At 44.6% G+C, this 25,842-nt stretch overlaps 3 protein-coding genes across 10 annotated transcripts in view; all 3 read left to right on the top strand.

Moving 5' to 3' along the window:
- Positions 1-1,878: 1,878 nt before the first annotated feature.
- On the top strand, positions 1,879-3,466 carry LOC107314689 (serum amyloid A protein-like). Its single transcript, XM_015864182.3, has 4 exons — positions 1,879-1,923; positions 2,098-2,227; positions 2,923-3,061; positions 3,264-3,466. The coding sequence occupies exons 2-4, from the start codon at positions 2,125-2,127 to the stop codon at positions 3,403-3,405; spliced, it is 384 nt and encodes a 127-aa protein (XP_015719668.1). The 5' UTR covers positions 1,879-1,923; positions 2,098-2,124; the 3' UTR covers positions 3,406-3,466.
- Positions 3,467-3,641: 175 nt separating this feature from the next.
- On the top strand, positions 3,642-12,081 carry SAAL1 (serum amyloid A like 1). Of its 6 annotated transcripts, none has more exons than XR_014946504.1 (12): positions 3,642-3,776; positions 3,945-4,058; positions 4,564-4,647; positions 5,597-5,676; positions 6,052-6,111; positions 6,363-6,478; positions 7,166-7,349; positions 7,457-7,539; positions 7,681-7,785; positions 8,857-9,053; positions 9,810-9,902; positions 10,469-12,081. XR_014946504.1 is itself a non-coding variant. In XM_015864161.3 (12 exons), the coding sequence occupies exons 1-12, from the start codon at positions 3,663-3,665 to the stop codon at positions 10,559-10,561; spliced, it is 1,407 nt and encodes a 468-aa protein (XP_015719647.1). In that variant the 5' UTR covers positions 3,642-3,662; the 3' UTR covers positions 10,562-12,081. The 6 variants fall into 6 exon arrangements, 2 of the variants coding, with proteins under 2 accessions (XP_015719647.1, XP_085404769.1); XR_014946503.1 differs by having other exon boundaries at positions 7,681-7,864; XR_014946502.1 differs by having other exon boundaries at positions 7,676-7,785.
- A 2,210-nt stretch (positions 12,082-14,291) lies between these two features.
- Positions 14,292-25,842, top strand: part of TPH1 (tryptophan hydroxylase 1) — a 145,552-nt gene continuing 134,001 nt past the window's right edge. The window contains exons 1-3 of one of the 3 annotated variants that reach the window (XM_085548644.1): positions 14,292-14,429; positions 24,544-24,681; positions 25,641-25,824. In XM_085548644.1, coding sequence (XP_085404770.1) covers positions 24,562-24,681; positions 25,641-25,824 — 304 coding nt within the window. In that variant the 5' untranslated portion in view covers positions 14,292-14,429; positions 24,544-24,561. Of the gene's footprint in view, positions 14,430-22,900; positions 23,049-24,543; positions 24,682-25,640; positions 25,825-25,842 lie in introns of those variants that run through there. The other 2 variants (XM_085548645.1, XM_085548646.1) reach the window with 2 other exon arrangements.

Here is a 25,842-nt window from a genome sequence, read left to right as displayed (position 1 = left end):
AGGTGTCAGGTTCATGGGTGGCATGGGCAAGATTTTGTCTGCCTTGTGGCTTTTGCAAAGTTTTCCTTTCTGCTGCATTGTGATAGAGATTCTCCTCATCTCAAGTTTTTCTACTCAGAGGTTATTTGTCCTTCTGCTCCAGGCCTGTCTCTGGTAAGTGTCTCTCACTCCTTTAAGTTAAAGGTTTTCTTTGGAGTCAGAGGTGTCTAAGGAAGAGAAGATAGTTTGTGTTTCATTAGCTCAGGCTGATAATGAACCTCTTTTACCTCATGCTCCAACACTTGAGCTCTGGCCTCTTACTATGAGAGAGAACTGTGAATGGGACAACTACACATACTTGCCCTGCACGACATTTAAGGAAACTGTAGTTGTTAGTTGTTAGATCGTGTATGAGACCACATAAAGGGAGGGAGGCATTCTGCATGTTCTGTCCAGAGCCTTCTGCAGTGGAATCATGTTGGCTATTGAACAGGGCAAGCAGGCACCAAGCACTTTTTGTACTTTTTGGTACAAATGCAAGAGGAGGAATATCAGGTACTCCAGATGTGAACCGCACTAACAAGGCTTTGATGGTTAATATGGTAATCTTAAAATTGAGCAGAGATTTGGCTGTATGGATTTGAATTCCCCTTTCATTAAAACATCTGTTACTGCATTACTCTCCTTCCTTTATCCTGCTGGGACTCCACTGAGCCACTCTGGAAGCAGAATGGCTTTATGCTCCTTAAGAGGAGTCTGTGGGAGCAAGCAAAAGAATAAATGAACTATTTACACCTTCCCTGTGGCTGCATGAGCGTGCACTATCTTGCCAGTAAGGATATAGGTGTATGCAGTGGAGTTAAGTTCTGTCATCTTTGGGATCCATCTTGTCACCCCAACACCTAGCAGTTCCTGCAGCATTTCTGATAATGCAAATGACCATTCCCTGTTGTGGTTTCATGCATTGGCTGGTTAATGGCCACTCTACTGCTCCTTTGTTCTGCATCCTCAGAAAGACAGAAGAAATATGAAAAAAGCTCCTGGGTTGAGATAAGGACAGGGAGCTCACTTAGCAGCCAGTGTCACAGGGAAAACAGACTCAGTGTAAGGGAGACTAATGTAATTTATTGCCTTCTGCTAGCAAACTAGAGCAGCGAGAACTAAAAGCAAACGAAAATCACCTTACCCCCAACCCTCTCCTCCCTACTCCCTCTGCGCTGCACGGGAGAGCAGGGTCTATGGCCAATCCATAACACTTTATCTCTGCTGCTCCTCTGCATTGTTCTTTGTCCCTGCTCCAATGTGGGATCTGTCCCAGAGGATGCCATCCTTCCCAAACAGACCCTGCGTGGGTCTCCCACAGGCTGCAGCTCTTCGAGCACTGCTCCAAAATGGCTCAGGTTCCTTTTGGAGCAGTTGGAGCTGGCTTTGATCTGACATGGGGCAGCTGATCACAGAAGCCATCCCTACAGCCCTCTACTACCGAAACCTGGCCATATAAACACTTGTATGCTTGTACAAAGGCACAGACCCATCTTGTACTTCTCCGAGATGATGAAGGCAGATGATCAGGCAGCTATTTCTCTGAGCTCATACTAGCACAAGAGCCAGAAAACTGAAGTCAGCCACAACGTTTCAAAAACTTCAGTCTTTGTGGAAGTTTCTCAATCTGCTTGCTATGAGGAGCACATTTCTTGTGGAAAACACAGCACTGTTTACTTTACAAAACATTGTGTAACAGGATTCATGAACTTTCAGCCAGGGTATGGGCACTTATTGCAATTCTCTGTTGAAAGTGGGGTGGTACTGGGAAATTCCCAGCCCTGGGTGTCCCTTTCAATTTCCTCTTTTCTGGGGTTTTAATCCCTTATAAATACCCTCTCTGAAAGCACACAGGACAGGCTTCACTTCCACCTGGCCTCCTGGCTTTGCCTTTCTGCAGTGGTGAGTGATTCTCTGAACTTTTCTATGCTGGGGTCTTGGGCAGGCCATAAGCTCTGGGGTGGTTGCATGAGTGTTCCTGCAGCTGCCTGGGTGCAGCTATGGGTGTGATGAGTGTTAGGTCAGAAATCTCTAAGAGATGCTCTAGAACTGCTAACCTCTCTCATTTTCTTACAGCTCTGTGTCAGGCTTGGGCAGAGAACCATGAAGCTCTGTATCTGCTTCGTGTTGCTCTCTGTTGTTCTATATGCAAGTGCTGACAACCCATTCTCCAGTGGTTTCAAGTTTGTCAGGGATGCAGCTGGAGGTAAGTTGTTCCATCTCCACTGGTCTTTCTCTCAGGACCCAATCCCTGAGCATAGGCTACATATAGTCCTCCAGTCAAGGGGTTCTGCAGCTCTGCATTATGGAGCCTCTTGGTCTCTGCTGCTGGGAGAGGACCTTGATCAGCCTCTGCAGGTCCTTCCAGTTGGTGACTCCCATTGAGAGGCCCATTTGGTCAAGTGTCTTTGTGTTCCTTGGGTCTTTCCAAGAGCAGCATGAAGAATATGACAGGCCTGGGCTCAAGCTTGGGGACACCCCTGCAGCCAAACAAGGCACAGGAATTGCAGGAATAGGCACATGCTCACAGAGAGCTTTTTGTGGACAAATTGGGTGCACAAACCCTCTACTGCTGAAGTCTCAAAATGAAGCTGGTACCATCTGTAGTGCACGCTATGGATCTAAAGTGTCACTGCCAGCTTGCTTTGAGACAACTCCTCCAGCCCCTGAAGCATCGCAGCCAGGCAAAGCCTCCATGGCTCCGTGAAGTTCTCCTCAAGGAGCCCCTTTGCTGCTGCTTTGCTAAGCTTCCCTACTTTAGTAGAGGTTGATAAGAGTTGTTTCTCTGCGGAGCCCTTGGGACATAGGGGCTTTCTGGCCCAGCAGCAGCCATGGGCATCTGGCTGAAATGGTGCTGAGCGGGATATCAGATTTAATCTCAGCTCTGTGTGCTCTGTTCAGGCGCACGGGATATGTGGAGAGCATACCGGGACATGCGCGAGGCAAACTACATCGGTGCCGACAAGTATTTCCACGCTCGTGGCAATTACGACGCCGCCCGGAGAGGACCCGGCGGTGCTTGGATAGCCAAAGTGATCAGGTATTATTCATCTTGTTAACAGGGAATTAACAGGGACCCGGGCGTTCCGGTCCGAGTGAAATCCTTCTTGACGCGTATTAAGCTTTGCGTCCAGAAGGGGAATGGAGAGGAGGGGAAGATGCAGCAGCAGCGGTGTTAGGGGAGGTTGGGGGCGGCACGGCGCAGTGCTCGGGGTGCCGGCTCAGGTCGCCTCTCGTTGCAGCGACGCCCGTGAGGGCTGGCAGAGCGGGGTGAGCGGCAGAGGAGCGGAGGACACCCGGCTCGACCAGGAGGCCAACGCGTGGGGCAGGAGCGGCGGCGATCCCAACCGCTACAGGCCCAAAGGCCTTCCCAGCAAATACTGAAGTCTCTCTGTTCCCGTTCCCCCTCCCTTGTGTGGCCCAATAAAAATACTGCTTGTCAGGACTCGCCGCCATCTGCTCTATTTGTGTCGGATTTCTGGGCATCGCGGCAACCGGGGGGTGGGGGGTCCCGCTGGGCGGCCGGGGGGTGAGCGAGGCCTCGGGGCCGACCGGCAGAGGGCGCTGTGGGGCGCAGTGAGCGCAGGCGCCGCTCTGTCCGCCGCCTCGTTGTTACCGGTAAGGCGGCGGGGCCCGGCGCCATGGATCGCAACCCATCGCCGCCCTCCAGTGAGGCGGAGGAGGAGGGCGACGCGGTGGGCAGCACGGTGTACAGCAAGCACTGGCTCTTCAGCATCCTCACCCGCCTCATCGAGGTGCGGGCGGTGGGGCGGGGCGGGCCGTGACCGGGCCCGGCTGAAGGCCGCCGTCCTGAGCGGGAGCCTTCGTCCCGCTGTGACTGCGGGGTAGGCCGCTGGTCGGGCTGCGTGGCGGTTCTAAGTCGTAGCTCACATCGTTTACCATCCCTCTATTCCCCCTTCCAGCTTATCAGCCCCGAGAAGTCCGAGCCCAGTGGGAACCCCGAGGGGATTCAGACGGAACTGGACGAAGAGATGGAGAACGATATCTGCAAGGTGTGGGACATGTCCATGGATGAGGTAGGAGCTGGGTTCAGACGAATGCCGCGTTACCGCTGCTGAGTTTTATCGATCTAAAGTCTCGTGGAAAGAGTTGAGGAGAGGCGCGGGCTGAAGGTGTTCCAGGTGGTAGCGCCTCTCTGGTCCGGCTGGCAGCATCCTTGGAGTCTCCGAGCAGAGCAGGTGTGGTGCCTGGCATGGAGGAGACTCATTGCTCTCTTCAGATGGAGCCAGTGCTTTGTGCGCTTCTGAACCCAGCACCGATATGGAGAAGCATTCTGTCGGTCCTGGCTGCTGGGCCCCATGCTGCTGTGGTTTGTCTGAGCTGCCCTGCAGGTGTTCCTCATTGTGTATTGGCTCAGCTGGCAGCAGCGGGGCTAATTCACTCAATGAGGTAAATACCTCGTTTTTTTTTTTTGCAGTGATTCACTGATTCATTCCTTAATCTGTGAGAAAGTGTTTGATTTGTGTTCTGAAATTGTAAAATTGGTGGCTTCATTTGCTCTGTCGTTTGTTTTTTCCACAGGATGTTGCTTTGTTTCTTCAGGAGTTCAATGCCCCCGATATCTTCATGGGAGTTTTTGCCAAATCCAAGTGTCCTCGTCTGACTGTAAGTGTGGGCTGCCAAAAACTGCCCTGTACTAATCGTTACAGCACACAGCTCTGTGCCAGCATTCCTAAACAGCTCCCACCTCCCACTGTGTTTCTGTATAACTTCTGGGACAGGAGAAAACACAACTTAATTTTCAGATGCCTTTTAGCACGGTGTTTTTAATATGGTCCAGCTAGTAACAATTTTGGTGACAATGAAGCCGATACGTGTCATTACTAATGAAGGATTAATGGTATCAAACTTGGTTAAATGGCTCATTTTAAAAAGTCAGTAAGGACAGGCCTTTGCCTTTTCTTCCTGATAACTTACCTTGTGATTACTGAACAGAAATGGATAAGAGTTTTGTTTTGTCAAGTGTGCAAAAGTAACATTAGTTAAGAACTGCTGATCACCAGTAACTTAGTGCTTTTCTCTTTTGCCACCCATGCTGCAGTGTCATTGCCCTGCAGCTTGCATTACATACTGCAATGGCATTTAGGAATTCGAGATGATGGAGATCATTGCAATTGGGAAATGGTCTTTGCTGGAAGCTTGTATTAAGGCAGCCCCCTCCCCCTTATTTTAGAGGAGGTGTCTGTAGAGGGGGAGGTAATGGTATGTTCTTGTCCCTAGGACTCTTTATTGCTTTAATAATAGCAATGCCAGTCTAACTTCAAAACAGTATGCATATGTACCATGGAAATGGACTTTGATTTCAAGGTATATTTGCTTTTATGAAATGCCTGCACTGTGCTAAACAGTGAACAGTACTGGTTGTATGCTTCGGTCTAGTCTCACAACATCCCTTAGGAAATCTGTGCCCATCTAGACATTGCTGAGACATAAGTGCTTGAAAATCAAACTAGAAAGCAGCTTTGAACCTTTCTTATGCTTGTCTTATGGCTGTGGAAATAAAATTGTGAGCTATGTTGCAGATATTTCATTATATGGTGCTTTGGCTTTTCAGGAGATCTGCGTGGGAATACTGGGAAATATGGCCTGTTTCCAAGACATATGCATGTCCATTAGTAAAGATGAGAATCTCGGGTAGGTGTGTATTTACTTTATAAACACATCATACTGCTTTTATGGACTCTCACAGTGAGCGTTATGAAAGGAACTAAATTTCTTTGTTCACACACCTTTGACAAACCCTCAGTGGCTGGAAAGTGTTCAGCGAAGATACAATGAATGCCCGTTGTTTGCTGTTATATTTCATAGCTGCTTGTCAAACTCTTGCATTTTCGATCTCTGAGTCTGGCAATCTTGAAACACTGGTGATGCGTGCACAGTCTGAAAGAGCTGGTTTTAATCACAGCATGCTGTGGCAGCTATGAAATTAACTTTGGAATGTATGTTTTTTAAAAAAAGATATTAAAAGGTTTTTTGTTAACTTTTTTATCTTGGATTTTCTGCTTAAAGCCAAGTGTTACTGCAGCGTTTGTGTGATTCGGACTCTCCAACTCTCCTGGAAACAAGCAGGTAGGACATCTCAGAAATTAATGTATTGTTAGTGTAATTCTGCTCTGTTCCAAGGTCCTGGGACAAAGATTGGCAAGTGGGCTCATTATTTTAATGTCTTCCCATGCTTCTGTCATTTCCACTTTATTCTGGAATTCATTTTCTGTGGGCTGCGTTCCAGTCTTCTACCGCTTCTTTCTCATCACTTTGGTTTTACAACCTAAGATCAGTGATCTGGCTTCTGATATGTTACATGGGCAATTTCTGCCTAGGCTGTTGCTGACTTGCCTCTCGCAACCTGAGGTGGCCAACATTTGGGTTGAGAGGATCCGAGACAGCCCTTCAGTGTATGACTGTGTCTGCTTTATCATGTCAAGCTCTACAAACGGTGAGTTGCCGAAGTGCACTGAGAACCAGTGTTTTGCAGGAAAAAAAAAAAGAACTGCTGTATGAATTCCAAAGCCAAATGTTTTTATTTGGGAGTGCAGGACTTCTTCATCTTTAAAGTAAGCTTCCTGAATTCAAAAGACAACAAAATAAACTTGTGCCACCTTTGCAAGATTTATAAGCACACACCTATAAACCCAACAAGAGAAGTGCATCGTACAGGACTCCAGCTAATGGTTACATTAGTTTTCTTTTGCTTGTTGTTGATGACACAGAAGTCATGCTTGTTCCTGCTGAAATCCTACTTCTACCCAAGTGAAATGGGGGTTAGCATGCGTAAGCTTAGTTAAAAAAATGCATATTTAGGGACAAATTTTGTCATGTTTTATTTCAGAAGCAGAGGTTATGACTTCTGGGGAACCTGAAGTCCCTTTACCAAATAAAGATCCTACTCCATAAATGGCATGACAGGCTATAATGTGTCAGTGGGCTTCCCAGCAGTCCCTATTTATCAAGCTTGTTGCCTCATTTATGCCACAAAAAGAACATGAGCATAGAAACCCTTAGAAGATACTGAATGAAACAGCTGTATTTGAGCACTTAATTTATCTGGGTACTTTTGTGTGTTAGTATTTTGTGAACTAATTTCTGCTCTTTATTTTCTTGATTTTTGGTTTCTTTTGTGCAGTTGAATTGCTGGTAAAAGTGGGCGAAGTGGTGGACAAACTCTTTGATCTGGATGAAGAGCTGATGTTAAACTGGATTAAAAGCGGCACTTGTCAGTCTGTGGGACCATCTACAGATGACTCCCCAGAAGAGCTTCCAGATTTTAAAATTGTGCCTTGTATACTCGAAGCAGCCAAACAAGTCCGGTATGTGAGAGTTCTCTTTGGTTCTGTGGCTGCGGCGGACTCTTTGTAACCCTGTGTGTTAGCTTGGTCGTCTAATTAGCCTTTGTTTCTTCTTTTGTTCTATGTAGCTCAGATAGTCCCGAAGGACTTGATGTTTATATGCATATCTTGCAGCTCCTCACTACGGTGGATGAGGGCATACAGGCTATTGGTAAGACACTTGAACTGCTGCATATGATGGGACTAAGAATGCAAATGACTTCCAGCTCATCAGATGTTCAGTGAGAAAAAGAATAATTTGCATGCCTAGATTAAATCCGATGGGTTCTCTTTCTTTCTTTTTCAAGTGCAGGCTCCTGATGGAGGAAAAGAGACCTGGACTTTACTTTATGACCTCATTTGCCATGAGCTCTGCCAGCCGGATGATCCACCAATCATTGTACAGGAGCAGAAGACGGTATTGGCCTCTATTTTGTCCGTGCTGTCTGCCATATTTGCTTCACAGACAGAACGAGAATACATCAAGATGAGGAAAAGCAAGTCTTGCTTTTTTGTTGTTGTTCTTTTTGCTATTTTAATGCTGTTAGAATTGACAATGATGGAGTGAAAGATGGTTAATTTATTACTGTTTAGTAGAAGTCAATTCAGAACGCATAATTCAGATGCATGTTTGAATACATTAAGGCTCCTCTGAAAATCACAGGTAGCTCAAAATTCAGGTCCTGGATACCTCTGAACAGCTGCGCTATCAGAATCTGTAGGTTCTCTTCAGTTTTCTCCACTGGCCAAGTGCATGAGAATTGCAGAGTTTGTCTTTGCTAAGATAAGAGCTCTTGCTAGTCACTTTTCTCAAGAGAGGGAGATTCTGTACCCAAATCTATTTAATCTCTACTTTTTGATCCATCTTTGGAATTGAAAGGCTTCTTTAGGAATGTGTCACCTATAGAACAAAGAGGTTTTGCCAGTTTAGTTTATCAGATGGGATTATTATGATGCAAACTAAACATACAAGCTTCTTTTTTACCCTTTTGAAGGTGCTAAGTGAGGTCTGACTACCATTAGGTTTGCTTGTAGTTTGATACAGTGGGGAGATAAAAGAGATGAGGGAATGGCACAAGAAGGCTCTAGTCGTCACCATCCTTGCCCCTTCTGCAGACAGACCTACACAGAGAGTCTGTTCTCCTAGGAACTCAGAAGTGGGTTTGTTACATTATTGCTCACAGGACTCTAGAAATAATTAGGCTTGCTTTAGGTTACTATGGAGAAACACTTCGTTCCATACCCCTGCTGTAGAATGTTAATTGATCCAGATTAGCTTGCAGTAAAGAATGATTTGGATTTTAAGTTGTTCCACTTGTTTTTTTGAACAGTCTTTGATTAAAAGCCATATCACTGTCAGAATATACATTGCTGTAGCCTTATCTGTAAAATCTTCCCATCTGCCTCCAAATTGAAATTCCTTGAACGAATTAGGGAAAAAAAATCCCTATCAGTGTTAAACTTTCCCTTTTTTGTTCCTTTATATTAGATATGCCTCTGATTGGGAGCTTGATTCGTATCTTACAATACATGGAGGGCTGTGGGAAGAGATCTGTTGATAACTCAAAGGAATCTGAACAAGAAGAAACTGGAAAGGCTGAACTAAAGGAGGAAGATTTTCATTTGAAAATTTTGAAGGATATTTGTTGTGAATTACTTTCCAATATGTTTCAAGAACTGACCAAGGTAAGAATTAAGTGAGTTCTGCTGGATAGGTAGAAAAGGCTCCTGGGAGACCTCGTTGTGGCCTTCCAGTACTTAAAGGGAGTGTATAAAAAAGAGGGGGAATGGTTGTTTACAAGGGTGGACAGTGATAAGACAAGGGGGAGTGGTTTTAAAGTGAGACAGGAGGGGTTTAGGTTAGAGATTAGGATAAAGTTTTTCACACAGAGGATGGTGTTGCACTGGAACAGGTTGCCCAAGGAGGCTGTGGATGCCCCATCCCTGGAGGCATTCAAGGCCAGGCTGGATGCGGCTCTGGGCAGCCTGGTCTATTGGTTGGTGACTCTGCACATAGTAGGGGGTTGAAATCAGGTGATCACTGTGGTCCTTTTCAACACAGGCTATTCTGTGATTCTGTTGTTAATGGGACGTTTTTCTGAGCAAGTGAAATGGCATTCTGGAAGTTCATTTGAAAACTAATCAGAAAGTCTGTAACAACACGTGTCGGATAGCAGGGGCACATATATTCTGAGGGGTGTGCCATCAAGGGCCAAGACTTCTTCAACATTCAAAAGAAGGGACTTGTGTAAGGTGTGAGTTTTCACACCTTATTGTATTAACAGTTGGTATTCTCAGAACTCTTTAAGTTCTGCTTGCTTGTGGTTGTTTCACTTGTTTTGTGAATGAAGTACGTCCTTAAGCCACTGTGCACACAACTGTGTGTTTTTCTTTGACAATTGCTTACAATATACTAGTTACATTTCTCATTTAATTTTCTAGGAAAATACATTAGAAGGACTAAAACAGGGACATCTAAATGAACGGATGTGTTCCTGTGCATTCCAGAACCTCCTCCCCCTGTATTTCACATCAGTGAGTATGTGGCAAAGCATATAAGATATAAAAAGTACTGCTCTTGGAAGAACTTTGAGAATCAGGTGTAGGATAGAGGTAGGACAGACCTGCTCATGCACACGTAAAGCACCCCTTTAGGCAGTCTCACTCTCTCTCTTACAGCTTTCTTCAGCCAGAGCTTTGGCTAGATCATCAGCTGATACAGGGGTCAAACTGTGCTGAAATGAATGAAGGTCTGCAGAGATCCGCCAGCTGGGAATTTGTCCTGTGTATTCTTACAGAATAATCCTAATGTTTTTTTTTTTTATTCATGTAGGAAACTTTTCTTTATCTACTTTTGAACAATAAAATAACAGCGTGGAGAAGGCAACCATGTTTCACACTTTAGACCAGCTGTAGCTGTGAAGCTGAGGCATTTACTGTGGATCATTTTTTTGTTATTTTTTATAGTAGTTACTGCTAGCTGCTGTTTGTAGGAAGATACAGGAGTAGAAAGACTCTTAAACCTTATATGAGAGTTGTGCTCCATGCAAGTGGTCTTCTTGTTGTTCTGTGTGCATTTGTGCTTGCAATTGTATTTCCAGGTGGAGAGTTTCCTTGAAGTTCTGCGCGAGGCTGATGGAACACTTGCTGAAAGTCTAGAAAAACGTTTCCCAAGCCTGAAGGTCCCCACCTAAAAAGAGTGTACATGAAATACTTTTTCAGAACAAAGACTTTTTGTTACAGTGCTTCAGAAATCAGTTTTTCAGTACATGTGGAAGAATGAGGCAACTTCCTTACCAGCAGGTGGCTTTTAAGAAATGTAGCCCTGATTAAATTAGGTATTACCTGGTCTTGCACGGTGAAGGAAATTATTTGGAGTTTGGTTCTGCATCTTCCATCCTTTTTGCTCTGGTGATGAAAGACTGTTCACTTCTCGTTGCTCCTGTGCAGAACAGTGTTGTTTGGATGACTCTTGGTCCTGTGCGTTTACTGATGTTGAAACAGCAGAATTAATGAAACGTGCTGAATTGTTCCTAACATGATGCTGGCATTTTCCAAGTTGCTGCTGGTAGCAGAAAAATGAACTAGTGGGAAATCTCAGATGTCTTTGGGCAAAGCATTTTCACACACCTGATGGAAACAGTTAAATTACACAGAGAAGAGTTGTCTCTTCTTCTTCTTACAACAGTACCTTGAACAGGTACTGTAACAAATGTTTCATCCTGCACCTTCAAAATCTTTACGTGTCTTATACTGAAGCCTCTTTTGCACTGCAGCACTGAGTCACAAATGCAGGCCTCATGCATTTCAAAGGATTGAGAATGTGCTTTCCAAAGGTGTGTGCTGCAGCTTCCAGTCATGGCAGCCAGTTACCCCGGGTTCATGATGTAGGTTTGGTTTAATCCTTGGCATACTTGCCAACTTTTTGCTTTTTTAAAGCGATCTGTACTTCATTTTAGGAAGACAACACCTCGCACAGTTCTTTCCTTGTTTGTGTGTTTCGTGCATCCTCTGTGAAGGACATCAGAAATGCCTTTCGAGCCTGGCTTTTCAGAAGAGTTAAGGTGTTAGATCATTTGCAGTTGGTGAATTCAGCATACAGAGTCTTCTAATAATTGTGCTTTTAATTACTTTCTTTTTTGACTGCGCTACCTTTTCACATTCCTGCATGCAGAGCAGCTCACATTCTGTGTCTGCATGAGCCGTGCATCAGCTTCAGGTGTTTCTGTAAATGGGAGAGGAAAACAATTGGTCTTTGTTAGATTTTGGGTGTAAAGAGAAGTAGAAACCAGAGCATAAAGACATTGTACATGCATTGCCCATCACTCCAGGTTTTTATAGACTTTTAAGGATTGTGCTGGGTCATGTTTTGCGTACCCCAAGTTACACACGTGTGGTGAATACAGGAGCTGTGTATGTATGGAGCCTTTTCATCCAACTTCAGGTTTTCAAAAAAGAACATTTTAATCTTTTCCTTGGGCTGCCAGCAACTTCTGAGTTGGGACTTGGAGTTAAAAGGTCTGATTAGTGTTACCAAAAAGAATAGCGGTGGTTTCTATCAATTTTTGTATGCCGTGTTTATTGGGGAAAACTGGTAATTGTGAATAGGATGAGAACATTTTTCATACTGCTTTGACACTTTTTGGATATTTTCTTACACCTTCCATTTGTAATAAAGTTTCTTTTTCTAAAAAAAAAAAAAAAAAGAAAGAAATCTGTGTGCTCTTCTTCATTCCGGGTATCAACTGAATTCATTTTCCAGGCTGCTGGAATTATCTGTTACTCTCTTGAACCTTTGTAAGAAGCAAAGCAGAGCCTCCTCATATCATCATTGTCCTGTAAAATATAAGTTGCTCTTCATTGGGTGCTCACTTTAATCATGTCTTGCTGTCTTTGCTTGGCCATTCTTATGGTCTGGAAGTCGATGCCTCTCTCACTCACTCGCTGGCTTTTCTGAGTTAGTTCATCCCCAGATAAGTTGCGTGTACCTTCACAATAGCCTGCCACACCTGAGAGGTCTTTCTGGTTTTGCATCTCAGAAATGTGCTGGTTTCTGATTGTCATTTAACATACAAAAAAACCCCAACCCAAACCAACCAAACAAAATCCTGAGATGTTATCTGTTGGGTTTTTTGTTGTTGTTGTTGTTTTGAATTGTTTGCTTCCTTCTAACTCCAGATATACAAGTGTCCAGTGTTGGCTGGCCGATGGTTAAATGCAGTCTCACTAACTAGAAGGAACGGGTGAGATGCAGCATTTTCCTGGTAGGACTGCCTGAGTTGGACGATACCTAATGCCTGTAAGTACTAAAACAAATGGGTGGTTTCTGTGAATGGCAAACCAGCTGGGTCCTGTCCTCTGCTCTTATTTGGTGGAAGGAGCTGTAGAAGTAGGTTCATCAGCCTTGGTTCTGCAGTATACAAATCCAAATATGTTGGAATTTTTATCCTTTGCAAACTTAATGGGAGGAGACTTCAGTTGTTTGCCCCACCAAACAGCTGTTCTTGTGCAGCCTGTGCTGTGTGGGTGAGGCAGAGCTGTCTTTAACATTGTGATGTTTTTGTCATTCACGCCGATGTGGAAGAAACTTCGTGGTATCAGGTGTGTTTCTGCAGCAGCACCCGTGTATTTCACTGTCTTGCCAGCAGGGATCTCTCTGCTCTTGTGCTTCATGAACATAACATGCCCGTTCATTTTCTTCCCTCTGTCCTACCCATCCTTCAACACTCAGTCAGGACAGGACTCACTGAGCTGGCTGCTTCAGAATGGCTTTACCTATAAAATCAGGAGAGCAGCTTTCTTGCAAACCAAAGACCTGATTCACCCTCAGTGCCAGCTACAGAGCTGCAGACAATAAGTGGGTGTATGAAGCATCAAACTAAAGTAACAGGAACTGGGTCCTGCTTAGGCTGAGCTGCATGTGGATTGTGGTATGAGAACACCTAGAAAACTGAGGTAGAAATTGGACCACAAGAACTTATTTTAAATTAGGCTTGCAATGTTGGTGTAATAATTTCATTCAGAGCTAGGAGTATGGTGTTATTTTTGACTCCTGTTTTGAGTCCATCTGGCTTCTTTATCCCACACAGCAACGTGTTCCTAGTGGGGCAGAGCAACATAAATCCAAAGAAATCTGGTGTGTGGTGAAGAAAACTGATAAGGGAATGCTTAATCTGCTCCCTTGGTGGTGTAAGGAGATTGTTGCTGCTGTTCCTTCTGCGTGCTTTGCCCAATATTTTTGTCTCAGACCTTTCATTTCTGATAAACTAAGCCATGAAATGTAATACGCCAATGAGTTCTATGCTTCTCCATGTCCATGTCAGTCTGCTTTCTTAATTTTCTTTAGTTCTGTGTCTACTTCATGTATTCTTATAACTGCTAGGGTAGTTCCTTTCTCACTGAGATTGCATGTTGTTAGTACTGGTTGGGTATAACACCTTTGGTTGTAACTAAGCCAAACACACACAGAGTATTCCAAGTGTTTCTAAGTCAGCCATATTCACAGTTGGATATTGACATGAGAAGGTTTGATACTCTGGCCGTGTTCCTGTATTTTGTATTTATTTTTTTGTCTTGTTTTCTTCCTATGTCTCGAAAATCCTTACACTTTCCCACTAGTTCCTGAATAGTTTTGCTCTTTATGAAGGTAGAATCATGAAGGCAGCAGCACCTCCATGATACTTCCACTCTATTTCTGTTTCCAGAGGAGAAGCTCTTAGTCGTGGCAATTCCATTGCACATCCTTTGCTTTCCAAAGAAAATCAAATCATATCAGTTTTTCCTTTTTAATGTCGGCTGTTTACTTTTTGTTCTAGATGATGATGAAACTCATGTGCTCAGCTAAACTCATTGATAAAGGACAGACCTGCCTCACCTGGGGCGAAGAGCAATCTGCTGTCATGTTACACAATTTATCCAGAATCCTTTGTGTGCAGGCAAAAAAAGGCATTGAGCAGCTCTGTATTCGCTCCCTGGTCCCAGTGCTGTGCATCAGCCATGCAGTTAGTGTGCCCATCACTTGGAGCTGACAAGGCGTGTACTGAGTGAACCTGACATTGTAAGGTTGGTAAAATAAACCAGGTTATTTCCAAAAGCTATCAGTGAAGGTTTTGCAATGGGAAACAGTGTTCCTATTCCTTCTTGCTTGCACAGTCCAATGACTCATCTCCATCTTGAGGTTTTTTTTTGTTAGCAGAGAGCTAACATCTGAGATTGATGCAAGACGTGCTTCTGAATGCTTGTGAAGAAAATGAACAATTGCAGAAAAAAGCTGCTGGGCTTCTTTCTGCTTGCTTTATTCCAGTTCAGATCTCAAAAAGTAGCTGCCTGCTGTAATTTTGGGCAGCAGCAAACTGAGTACTGAAGTCTGTACAGACACCATTGCAAACAAGACTGCTTGAAAAAGTGACTGTGATAGGATGTGGTGAAGGGAAGCAGTAACACTAGAAAAGGTGATGAGGAAGGGAGGAGGAAATAGGGAAAAAAAAACCCTCTAAGAATTATGACAGAGGGGGGAAATACCAACTAATTGTGATGCTGAAAGAGAAAAGTGTTATCAGTGGTATTGCTGGGATTCTAGGTTTGTCCAGATGGAATATCTGATGTGTGACTGTCCATCAAAAAGGTGTCATGTTGACAAGCATTGATTACATTTTGTGTTTTTGAAGTTGAATCTTGTAGATCTTGTAGTTTTTCGTACGTGCATGGCAGTGAGACAAGTTTGAAGGTGGAGCTCACACAGCATGTGGGCAAGCTGATGTTGCTTGTTTTCCCCCAATTTTGCTGACTGACTGCAGCACAGAGGTGCAGAGCCCTCCACGATGGAAGGGAGGTGGTTTCTACTGTTTTTTTCCCCCTGCATAGCTCTGGCCTTGCACCTCCCTAAGGTGAGTTCCTAAAGCAGACCCCTGCAGGGATGGTGCTGGTGTTGTACTTCACTCTGAGCAGGGCAGAATGGGTTTGAATAACTAGCTGGTATCAAGGAGTAGGGACCTGAATTTAATTGAGGAGAACTAAAACCTGCTCAGTCTCTGTCACCACTCACTCCGAGTACAGATCCACAGATTTGAATTTGACTTCATCAATTTTATATGGCACAGATTAAAAACAATTAACAATTAAATTCTAAGGGGATTAAAATGAAAGCCTGAATGTAACACTCTTATATCCATGGTAGTTTCTTTGTGCATGGGGTGTAGGTTTGGTGAGAGGCTGCAGGTTTGCTCCTGTCACAACTGATGTCCCACATTGTTGGCACTTCTCACTTCTTGTCCCTTCATCCATTTTCCCAAGAAACTTTAGGAAAGCGAAGGCACTTTGACATTCTCCTGTGTTGCAACAATAGCTGTTATTTATTCTGTGCTTCGGGTTATGCAAACTCCATTTTAATTTTGCAGTGAGCTTATATCAACACTATTTACGTTGTCCTGTGCGCTGTCTTTGGTGGCAGCCCTGTTTAAAGCAGCTGTAAGTTTAATGAGCTGCATGTTAACCTTTTATAGGAAGGAAGCGCTTCTGTCAGTTACTCTAATGAAATCATAAAAATCATTTCCTGTCTCCAGCTGTAGCCCAGTCCTCCTATCTTCTGTCAATAAGAGGATATTGAAACTTGCAGGAAAATACACACACACATGCACACACATTGATCCCACCTTACAGTATAGCCACAATGTTGTATTTTAGTGCAGCAAATTGGAATTAGCCAGTGATGTCAGTGCTGTTTATTTTCCATTACAAGTTCTCTGTATTGCGCAAACTCTTTTATTCGACATGAAAGAGTTTCCTCATCAGTCAGGTGGGATGAGGCCACTAGAATGACTGAATGGAAGGGGGTAAAAGAGTGGATAGAAACATTGGGAGTAAAGGGAGATTGAAAACAGAATGGTGAAAACTTGGAAGAGCGAGAGGACTTGAGCTTTGAGAGTTCTTCTAGTGGAGCATGTAAGGAGCGCAAGAAGAAAAAGAAACATGGTTTAATTGCCTGTGAGCTGTGAAATGGTGTAGATGCAAGCAAGGTCTTCAAGGCCCCAAAATGCATTGGCTCTGAGTGATGTGAGCTGTTCATGAGGGAAAATCCCAAGCCCAAATGGAGGATAGATTTCTCGTTTTGCTGGAGCTGAGTGTACACCAGTTGCTCTCTTGTAGTTACAAGAGAGTAGCAACTGACTGAACAGTTGTTTTTGAGAACAACCCCAGGGCTGCTCCACAGCTGTCAGCTTCTGCTTTGTGTTCAGTGTGGTGGACTTGGTGGGTTTTTTGGTCCATGGTCTGAAGTTTGAGAGAGCTTTCTTTGAAGAACCTGCTGAGCGCAGCGTGGCATGAAGAGCTTGCTTGCCCTTACAGGGAAAGGCACCGCAGTCCTGATTTCCAGTCGTTCTGCTGCGTTTACTCAGACTTGAAAGAAGTAAACTTAATTACATTAAACAAAGCGTCTTCCTTACAAACATGCTCTGGTCCCTTTTGCCTCTACTGAGAGATTAAAAAAAGGCTTATGAATAACAGCTGCAGTCTTTCTTTTTTTTACCTGTTGCAGGAGGCTGACAGCACTGTGCACAGGTGTATGAACACACATTCAGGGGATCAGAGGAAGAACCCACAGGGGTGTTTGAGACTGGGTTTTTTGAACGTAAATCTCTGCATTAAGATGGCAAAAGGATAAAGCCGTCAAGCACAAGTCAGTGGTGCTTGTTGCAGGTCAAGATGGTTTTGCATAACGGCAGTGATGTTGGAGCTGAAGCCTTATCAAAACAGACGAAAGCACTTCATTCACCTGCTCGTCATTCTCAGGCCAAGTGATGTAGCATGTATCAGCACAGGTGTTATTTATGGTCCAGTTTACCAGCAAATCTCTGACAACTGCCTTTATCATGTAAGTTTTCAGGTAGATTTGCACCTGCCTATCAGGAAATTCATTCTAAACTATACTTGTGTGCATTAAGAAAGTAAGGAAATGGGTGAGGTGGAAAAAGGCAAGAAATGCCAAATCTCATGGCCTTTGTGCTCTGGACTAATTCTGTTTCCAAGCTGAAAACAAAGTTTATTAAACACAGTTTGTTCTTGTCTGAAAAAACAGATTTATGAACAAGTAAATGCTTTGTCCATGGAATCTGACAGGTAGTAAAAACTATTAATGAACCTTTTCCCCATCTTTCTCTTCTCAAAGTCAGTGCTCTCTTTGTCCCTTCCCAGCTCTCTTCCATTTAATTCCTAAAGGTAACGTGAATAGCTGAGAGGTTCAGTGTTCATCAGGTCACTGAATGTACTGCTGCAAATTGCACCAAGCCCTGCCTGCACAAATGCAGCTTTGTTCAATTTCCACAAACTTGTCCTGCTTTACGCTGGCATCCTCTTGTCAGTGTTCACGGTTACGTATCTGATCACAACTGACCACCCTAATCTTTTCTCCATTATCCTGCTTATTCCTTAGCTAATGCTTTTAGCTTTGAATATTCTTTTAATGCCACGTTTCTCTGGAACAGAATTGTGCCCGAGTGTTCCTAAAAGCGAAGCTTTCTGATCAGGCAGATGAAACTCATTAGTGCTGTGTTTTCAAAAAAGCCTTTCTTTGATGCAAACTAATTAATTTTTACCCGCTGCAAAATCGTCTTAACTGTAATGGGAGCTAAAATCTAATAAGATAAAAGAAACTCAGATGGAAAAAAACAGCTGTCATGAGAACACGGTGCGACGAGCAGCTTTTGCTAATCTTGGAAATGATGATCTGCCTTACAGCTCCAAGGCTGAACGATCTGCAGTCGCCTGTGTTTACAGTCCCCACAGTAAACTGATGATTTTACATTGCTTGCTGTTTTTCATCCTTACAGCAGAAGGTGACTATGAATTAATTCACTTAGTGCTGACTAGTGGTCAGTGTTAGTGGTTAGGCAGAACTGCACTTGGGTTGTTTGCTTTGCTGTGTGAATACAAGGATTTCAGAGGCTGGGGAGGGAGCTGAAGTCCCCATGCTGAGAACAATCCTCCAAGCTCGTTTCACTTTGAAACATTAATGGAGGTCCATACAAAATTGGCTTTGGGAATAGAAGCGTGGACTGATGGTCAGTTTCAGATAGTCTGATGTTTTTCAGCAAGGAGGCAAAGTACAAAATTATTTCAGCAGACAGAACCAACATCTTCTGTTCAGTTGGACCTTAGAGTGGGCTCCTGGTTTCCTCTGGCCATGTTATGATTAAGATGTTTGAGATACGTTGAATATACCTTTCTGCTGTGACAAATCTGATGTCAGACAAACGTCCCAGATGAATATGAATACAGTAGAGGCTGAATGCTGGTGCACGCTTATGGTAAGCCTGTGTTGTCAGAAGTGTCTGAAGAGCTCCTTCTCTCTTTTCTGAATGGATCAAAGCCTGCTGAATGCTTTCTGAGCTGTGCTTACTCATATCATTAGGAAGTACAAAGCTTCCTCCTTTGTTAGCTTTTTCCACCTCACTTTGAATGCAAAATATTCTGCCGTTATATTAATTAGGCCAACTGGCTGAGGTTAACAAACACTCAGTTGCTTTTCTTATCATCATCCTTGTTTGTGCGTTTGACTATTTCACTTGTTTTTTCCTGTGATGTGAAAGAATTGGAGAATTCTGGAGGTCTTTTAGTAGAAACATAAGAGAGGGCGAATGGAAGAATTCCCCTGTTGAAAGCTGAGGCTTTTAGATCTACATATTTTCAGACAAAATGGAAAGGTTTTTGCATTTGGAGCTGTTTAACTCCTGGCAACAAAGTAAATGACCTGAAACGTAATGATACATTGTTTCTTTTAAGTAAAAGGTTGGGATACTGCGGGTTGGATCAGAAAGTGAATGGAAATGAGTGCTACTGGTTAGGTGGTGTTGTGATCAGTGCTTTGTAAAGATGAAAAACAAGTAGAAGAAAATGAGTCAGATCTTCAGGCCAACAGTTTTCAGGCTCCAGTACATGACAGCATCCACAAAGCGGAAGCAGAATATGAAGATCTGTAAAACCTAAACTGAAAAGAACACGGCTCCTTCCAGCGCTTGAAAGGAGTTTATAAGTAGGAGGAGGGAGAACAACATTTCACATGGTTTGATAGCAACAGGACAAGGGTGAGTGGTTTTAAACTAAGAGAGGGGAGAGTGAGGTGAGATGTCAGGAGTAAATTCTTTCCTCAGATGGCAGTGAGGCACAGGCTGTCCAGAGAGGCTGTGGGTGTCCCATCCCTGAAGGTTGGATGCCCATTCAGGGCCAGGCTGGATGGGGCCCTGAAGAGCCTGAGCTGGTGTGGGCAACCCTGCCTCTGCAGCAAGGGGGTTGGAACTGGCTGGGCTTAAAGGTCCTTTCCAACCCAACCACTTTATCATTCCATGACTGGTGGACATCTTCAGGAAATGGCTGAATCTCTCTTCATTATTAGTTCTGGCAAATTTAGGACTTTTAAAATAGTTTCAAAGGAATGCGTGATGTTCATCTTCAGTCTTCCCTGTGACTTCCATAGAGCTTGCCCAAACTCTGTCATTCTTGGACATGACTTGCTAATTAACTGAAAGACAGAGGGTTGTGATTAGAATTTGCAGGTTTTGGTTTTCTGTTTTTGTTTTTTTGTTTTTCTTCTGGGAAAGGTAATTATGATAAGGGCGGACTTAGAATTAAATCATATTAAACCTGTTTTGTTCAGGGATTTAAAACTTCATACCTTTCTCAGAAAAAGCCATAAAGTGGCCACGCTGGCTCAGGCAAATGCTCTGGTTGGAAAGGGAGATGGCTGGGCCAGTGAAGCCCGGAGGATGGCTGTGAAGATACTTCTATCCCAGCAGTGATGCTGTGAAATTACCACCTTGGAGATTAGAGCACTTTCTCCTGCTGGTCAGGGAGAAGGAGTAATTCACCCTGGTGACCTTGATGGGATTGAGAAGACTTTAGGGCTCACTGATTCTCTCCTTCAGTGCTGCAACATCCAGGCTGTTAATCCCGTCTTTCAGCAGAAGATTAATATCTGCAGCTCATTCCCCTCCTGCTTTTCCTTGGCTCTTGCCACCTCAGTTATGATGAGTGGTTTTGTTGAACAAAATCACCCTCTCATTCTGTCTCTCTCTTTCCCCTACCACTGGAGCATTCAGGAACCCCTGCACTGCATTAGCATTTCTGTTTTCTTTCTTTCTTTATTTTACAGGCCACAGACCAGCTTTCTCCCAGGGCTGGTAAATGGAAGGCTTGTCCTGTGTCTGGAAAGATGCAACGGCTCAGCTGAGTTCTTACTTATTTTACTTATGCCCTATGGAGAGCTCTTCCACATGGGAAGGAATAGAGATGTGGCACTGAAGGTTTATGTTGGTCTGTTTCACAGACAGCAAAAAAAAAAGTCTCTTTATTATCAAGGGGAAGGTCTGGATATGCAACAGCCTCTTTTAACTCTTGTCAGCCTAAATGTTTCCTGTGCATTTATCTACAACTGCAATCCTGGAGTTACTCCCTTGACGGGCCAAGAAGTCATGGGACTTCTCCCTCTGCCTTCTTCCCCCTCTCACTTGGAGCCAGAAGCTGCTGAGGAAAGAAGGATTCATTTAACAGGAGGAATTACATGGGGATAATGTAATTGAAAGACAGCTCTTGGAGCATTCACGGTTGCCTGGTGCCAGTGTGACAGGTCTCACAGCAGCCCTGCTTGGCAAAACATTGTCTTGCAAAACGATGATCAGCTTGACCCACTTCTGAGCAGGGTCAGACTTGCACTTGATCCTCAGGTGCCGATTATGTGTCTGGAGGGCTTTGTCTGTATGAGAGGCTCTATGTGAGAAACCTCTGCTGGGCTTTAAAAAACAAAAAATATAAATCACAGTATTACCATCTCCTATGAGACAAGGAGAGGGCTGTTTCCCTGCAGCGCCTGTGCTCCAAGTTCTCTTTGTCCTCCCCAACTCCTTCCTCCTGCAGGGTCCCTCGAGGCTTCTGACATTCTGCTGAAAGCCTGAGGCCTCTCTCTGTGTCAGTGCTCCTGTTCAGCAGCTCTGTGCCAGTTCAGATGTTTTCTGGGTTGCTCTTTACCTCCTAGAGTGAGATGGGCAGCCACCTGCAAACGTGGTAATCTTCTTTGCACTGCACTCCACACTTTCCTGATGGTGGCTTTGCCGTGCCCTGTTGCTCTTCTCTGTTGTGGGGGCCAAAGCTACTGTTCTTACATAGTAGGTTATGCTGCTGGCTTTTGGGTGAAACAGTTCTCCTCCCAAGCTATCTGTGCATTCACAGGACCTGGAAGCCTTGTGTGGAGTGCAGAGCAGGCTCCAGCGAGCAGCTAAAGAGGACAGGCTGTAATTGAGTCAGTTCATGCTGCGTGCCTCTGCCCTTTCAGGCCGTAGAGCATTGGCTGTGGTCAGTGAGGGCTTCTTGCTCAACCAGTGAGCTGAGTTTAATCAGCTCCCTGAGATTCTGGGCATCTAGGTTATGTTTTTATGTAATGAGCTGTCTTCATGTTAGGTTAAATTTCCTTGGCCGTTGCTGTGCTGCTTGCCTTGCAGCAGCTGTTGGAGAAAAAAAAGCACAGTTGAAGTGGTGTGAACTCAGCTGTCTTCTGACAGTTCAGAGGAAACGAGAATTGCGTTTTGTGTTTCCTTTAGAAATTTGTTGTGAGGGATGAGCTCAGCATTTTGCTAGAAAAGAAAGCAGGGGCAATGGAGCTGGCTGCCGTCAGGGAGCACCCAGCCAACAAAAGATGCTCACCTGCATCAGGGTGTAATGCCAGGAGGTCATAGCAGAGCGACGCCGGTCCTTGTTGCTGTGCGTGATGGGCCAGGGAGAGTCAATGGAGCAGTCATCTGTCACAAGCACCTTACTGAGCCTTGTTTGCAGGTTCATGATGAATATCACGTCTCCTATGTTTAAGATTCCGTGTAAAGGCAATACAAACTGTTTGCTTTTTGAGTCAGCTTGTTTGATGGGGAGAGCTGTTCAGCAAGCAGAAAGGGAAATGTCTGGTGTAGAGCTAAGACATATAGCAAATGGTTCTGCACTTTCTTTATAACAGAATCACAGAATTATCAAGGTTGGAAAAGACCTAGAAGATCATCTAGTCCAACCATTACCAGTACTTCCTGGCTAAATCATATTCCTCAGTGCCATATCCAAGCGTTTCTTGAACACTCCCATGGTCGGTGACTCCACCACCTCCCTGGGCAGTGCATTCCAATGCCTGACTACTCTTTCCGAAAAGTAATACTTATGAAAGGGAAAATCAAAGCACCGGGTCACAGAATGTATCCCGTTCCCAGCTGGAACAGGTTGGCTTTTCCAGCTTCATTGCAACTTAGGGCTGTGATGATCATTCAGTCCTGCCGTGCTGGAGGGCAATACCCCTAAGGCTTGCGAGGGGTTTCGCTCCCAGGGAGCGCTTTGCCTTCTGCTGTGTAGTGCAAGTTCCCTGTCTCCACGTCTGACCTGCGAGCAGACAGTGGACACGGGCGCACGCAGAGTGCGATGACAGAGTAGGAGAGGAAGGAGGGAAAAGCCACGCCGCGCTCCCATAGCCATCGTCGGGCGGCCCCTCCCGCCCCCGCCTCCTCCTCCGCCCCGCGCGGGGGGATTAGGGCCGGCTCTCCCCTCCATAAAGCGGCTGCCCGGCCGGCCCTGCCCATCCCGTCGCAGGGCACCATGCAAGCCGTGCCCCGGCGCGGCGGTTCTCTGGAGGGGGCTCCGTGCCCACGGGAGGCCGGCGGGCAGGTGAGCGGCGCGGGGCGGGCGTGCTCCCCTGGGATGGAGGTCCGGGCGGGGCTGGGGGAGGCCCGTGTTTCTGGAGGGTGTGGGGGAGAAGCAGATGCAAAGGCACAGGTTGGCGGTACCGCACGTGGAAGGAAAAAACAACCAACTAAACCAACCCAAAATGAACTGCTTGGCAAAGTTTTGGGTCTCTTGTCCGAGCAAAACTGCGGAGACCTTCAGTGAGGCTGAAAAACGTGCCTGTAAAGTGATGCTGAGTTGCAGCCACCTGTAGGGTCAGGTCTTCATCCTTCCCCGCTAAGGAGGGTGTGAGGAGAGTGGTGAGAAAGAGTAAGGTAATGGCAGTCTGTGACAAATTCCTATTTAAAAGGTGTTTTGGTCTTCAGCTTACAGCTCTGCAATGTAATTTCCTTGAGACAAATGTTTTTGGGTAATTTTAAATGTTAACCTACCAATATCAAGAACTGAGCAGCAGCACGTAACACCAAATATCTGTCCTATGGGGAGTAATGCTTCCGAGAGGGAGAAAGGAAGAGATTGCTAAAGGATTCAGGAGGAGCAGTTTTTGACCAGAAAACACTTAATAGCTTTCTGAACGAGGGTCTTGGAAAGCCCCTTTAGTTTGTGTGTTTTCTTTAAGGCAAGTCAGGTTGATGACAGGTCACTTAATACAGTGCAATAATGATTCCTCCCCACCATACCCTCCTAAGAGCTGAAGTGTGAAGAGGAAGGAAGAGTGTCAGGCACGATTAGAGCTGAGTTACTGACAGGGAATATAAAGTGAAGCTGGAGGAATTGCTTTTGCGTTAGCATTCACTTTGGTCCGGCACCAACATGGTTGCTACGTCGATGCAGACCTGTTAGCAGTCAGTTTTTGTATGGAAAGCCAAAGATGAATACTGGTTTAGGGGTAAAGGTGCAAATGATGTGCATCTGGCATAGCAGGCATCTGAATTTCTCACCTGCAATTTGTTCAAACTCGTGTTAGAGTTCACTTTTAGAATTCAGCGTAAGAATGCTCTGTGGTGTTGTGTTTTATTTGTTTGCCTCTTAGAAATGCTGTTTACTAAATGATAACACCTAACCTTAAGCACAAGGTTAAACTGCTAGAACATAAAGTAAGAACACGAGTTTTCAGTGTGTGTGCTTTGTCCCACCTGTGCACCTTGTAATATTACTTGCAGCTATACCAGATCTCATGAGCTGAAGGTGGTGATCCTGAGTGTGGGATCAAACCACCCTGCTTTTTATAATCATGTCAAATGATCAGCCTCATGGTTTATACATGTCCACCATGTATTTATAATGGAGACTTTGTCACTTCTACAGCAGCATCATTTAAGTGGGATTTGGTTTTAACAAAGAGCAATGTCTGCGCTTGGGAAAAGAGCCAAAAACCTTTGTATGATGGTGGGGGTTGGTTTTTTTCTTTCTGCTTGGAGTAGCCCTGCTCAACGCCTATTCCTTGTGATTCAGATCCCTGTTTGTTTATATTTAGCTAAATAAGTCCAACTACATGATGATTGAAGATAATAAAGAGAACAAAGACCATGTGCCTGAAAGGGGAAGAACTGCCATCATTTTTTCCTTGAAGAATGAAGTTGGAGGACTTGTAAAAGCTCTAAAACTCTTTCAGGTATGTAATAATTTTATTTCTACAGCAGATCTACTTTTTGTTTATTGTACGAAAGGTAGGCTTGACACACTGTGGAATTAATGACATTTATTTATTAAAGATGTGATTCCTAATGTGCCTCCCACTTTGCACCCAAAATTATCCACAAAGGTACACTCATGCCTCAGAAGTTGGTTGCTGGATGCTGGCTTAATGTCTGTAAAACTCTTCTGCACTTGCTAAAAATAGGAACAGATTCCTCTTGTTCCTTCATGAAGGAGGATTGGCACTTGTTGTTTCTGCTGCATAGAGGAAGAGGACACGAGGTACCACTGATGGTACACACCTGGGGTGCTGATGAGCTGCCTGCAGTGCTGCTGTCACTGGCTGGCTGGACTGAAGGTGACAGAGGTGGTACAGCTGTCTCGCTGCACTCCTTTGACTGCTGGGCAGCTGTCCCGCAGGGAATGTGGTGGTGTCACTGTGCTGTCATCTGGCCCTGCCTGGGGTTTCCTGTGTGATCCCGGTGTAGGATGTATGATTAAATCATTTTTCCAATAAAAGAAAAGTGAAGTTCATGTCTGGAAAATGACTGCTTTTAAATCCCTTCCTTGTGAGATAATTACATGGCAATGTGATTGGCATTGTTGTGGATTTTCCCAGACCAAGGCACTGGGCAGCTTCCTATGGGAGAGATGAAAGAAAAAGGTCTGTGAAATTAAACCTTACTGTGTTTCTCTGCCTCTTCAATGAAATGAAACCAAAAGAACTCAAAGTCTTTCATTTCCTTCTGAATAGGTGGCTTTTTAAAAATCAATTTCACCACTACCTATAAGCAGGCTACTACCAGCAGAGCCAATTAACTAAAATAACTTCACGTAGATGGTGAATATGCAATGTCAGCAGAATACTTTTGTTTTTGAAGAATGAAACGTAGGTTTTAGTCATTCCGTTTGAAAGCATTGCCTCTTATAAAACAGGAGAAGCACGTGAACCTGGTGCACATCGAGTCACGGAAATCCAAGAGACGAAATTCAGAGTTTGAAATCTTTGTTGACTGTGACAGTAATAGGGAACAACTGAATGAGATCTTCCAGCTCCTCAAATCTCACGTCAGCATCGTCTCTATGAACCCTGCGGAGCATTTCAATGGGCAGGAAGATGGTAAGTGTAGAGAGCAGC

The sequence above is a fragment of the Coturnix japonica genome, chromosome 5 (assembly GCF_054131305.1).
Source record: "Coturnix japonica strain WE chromosome 5, WE-NBRP24, whole genome shotgun sequence".
Taxonomy (NCBI): Eukaryota; Metazoa; Chordata; class Aves; order Galliformes; family Phasianidae; genus Coturnix; species Coturnix japonica.
This window is presented reverse-complemented; position numbering and strand designations above follow the sequence as displayed.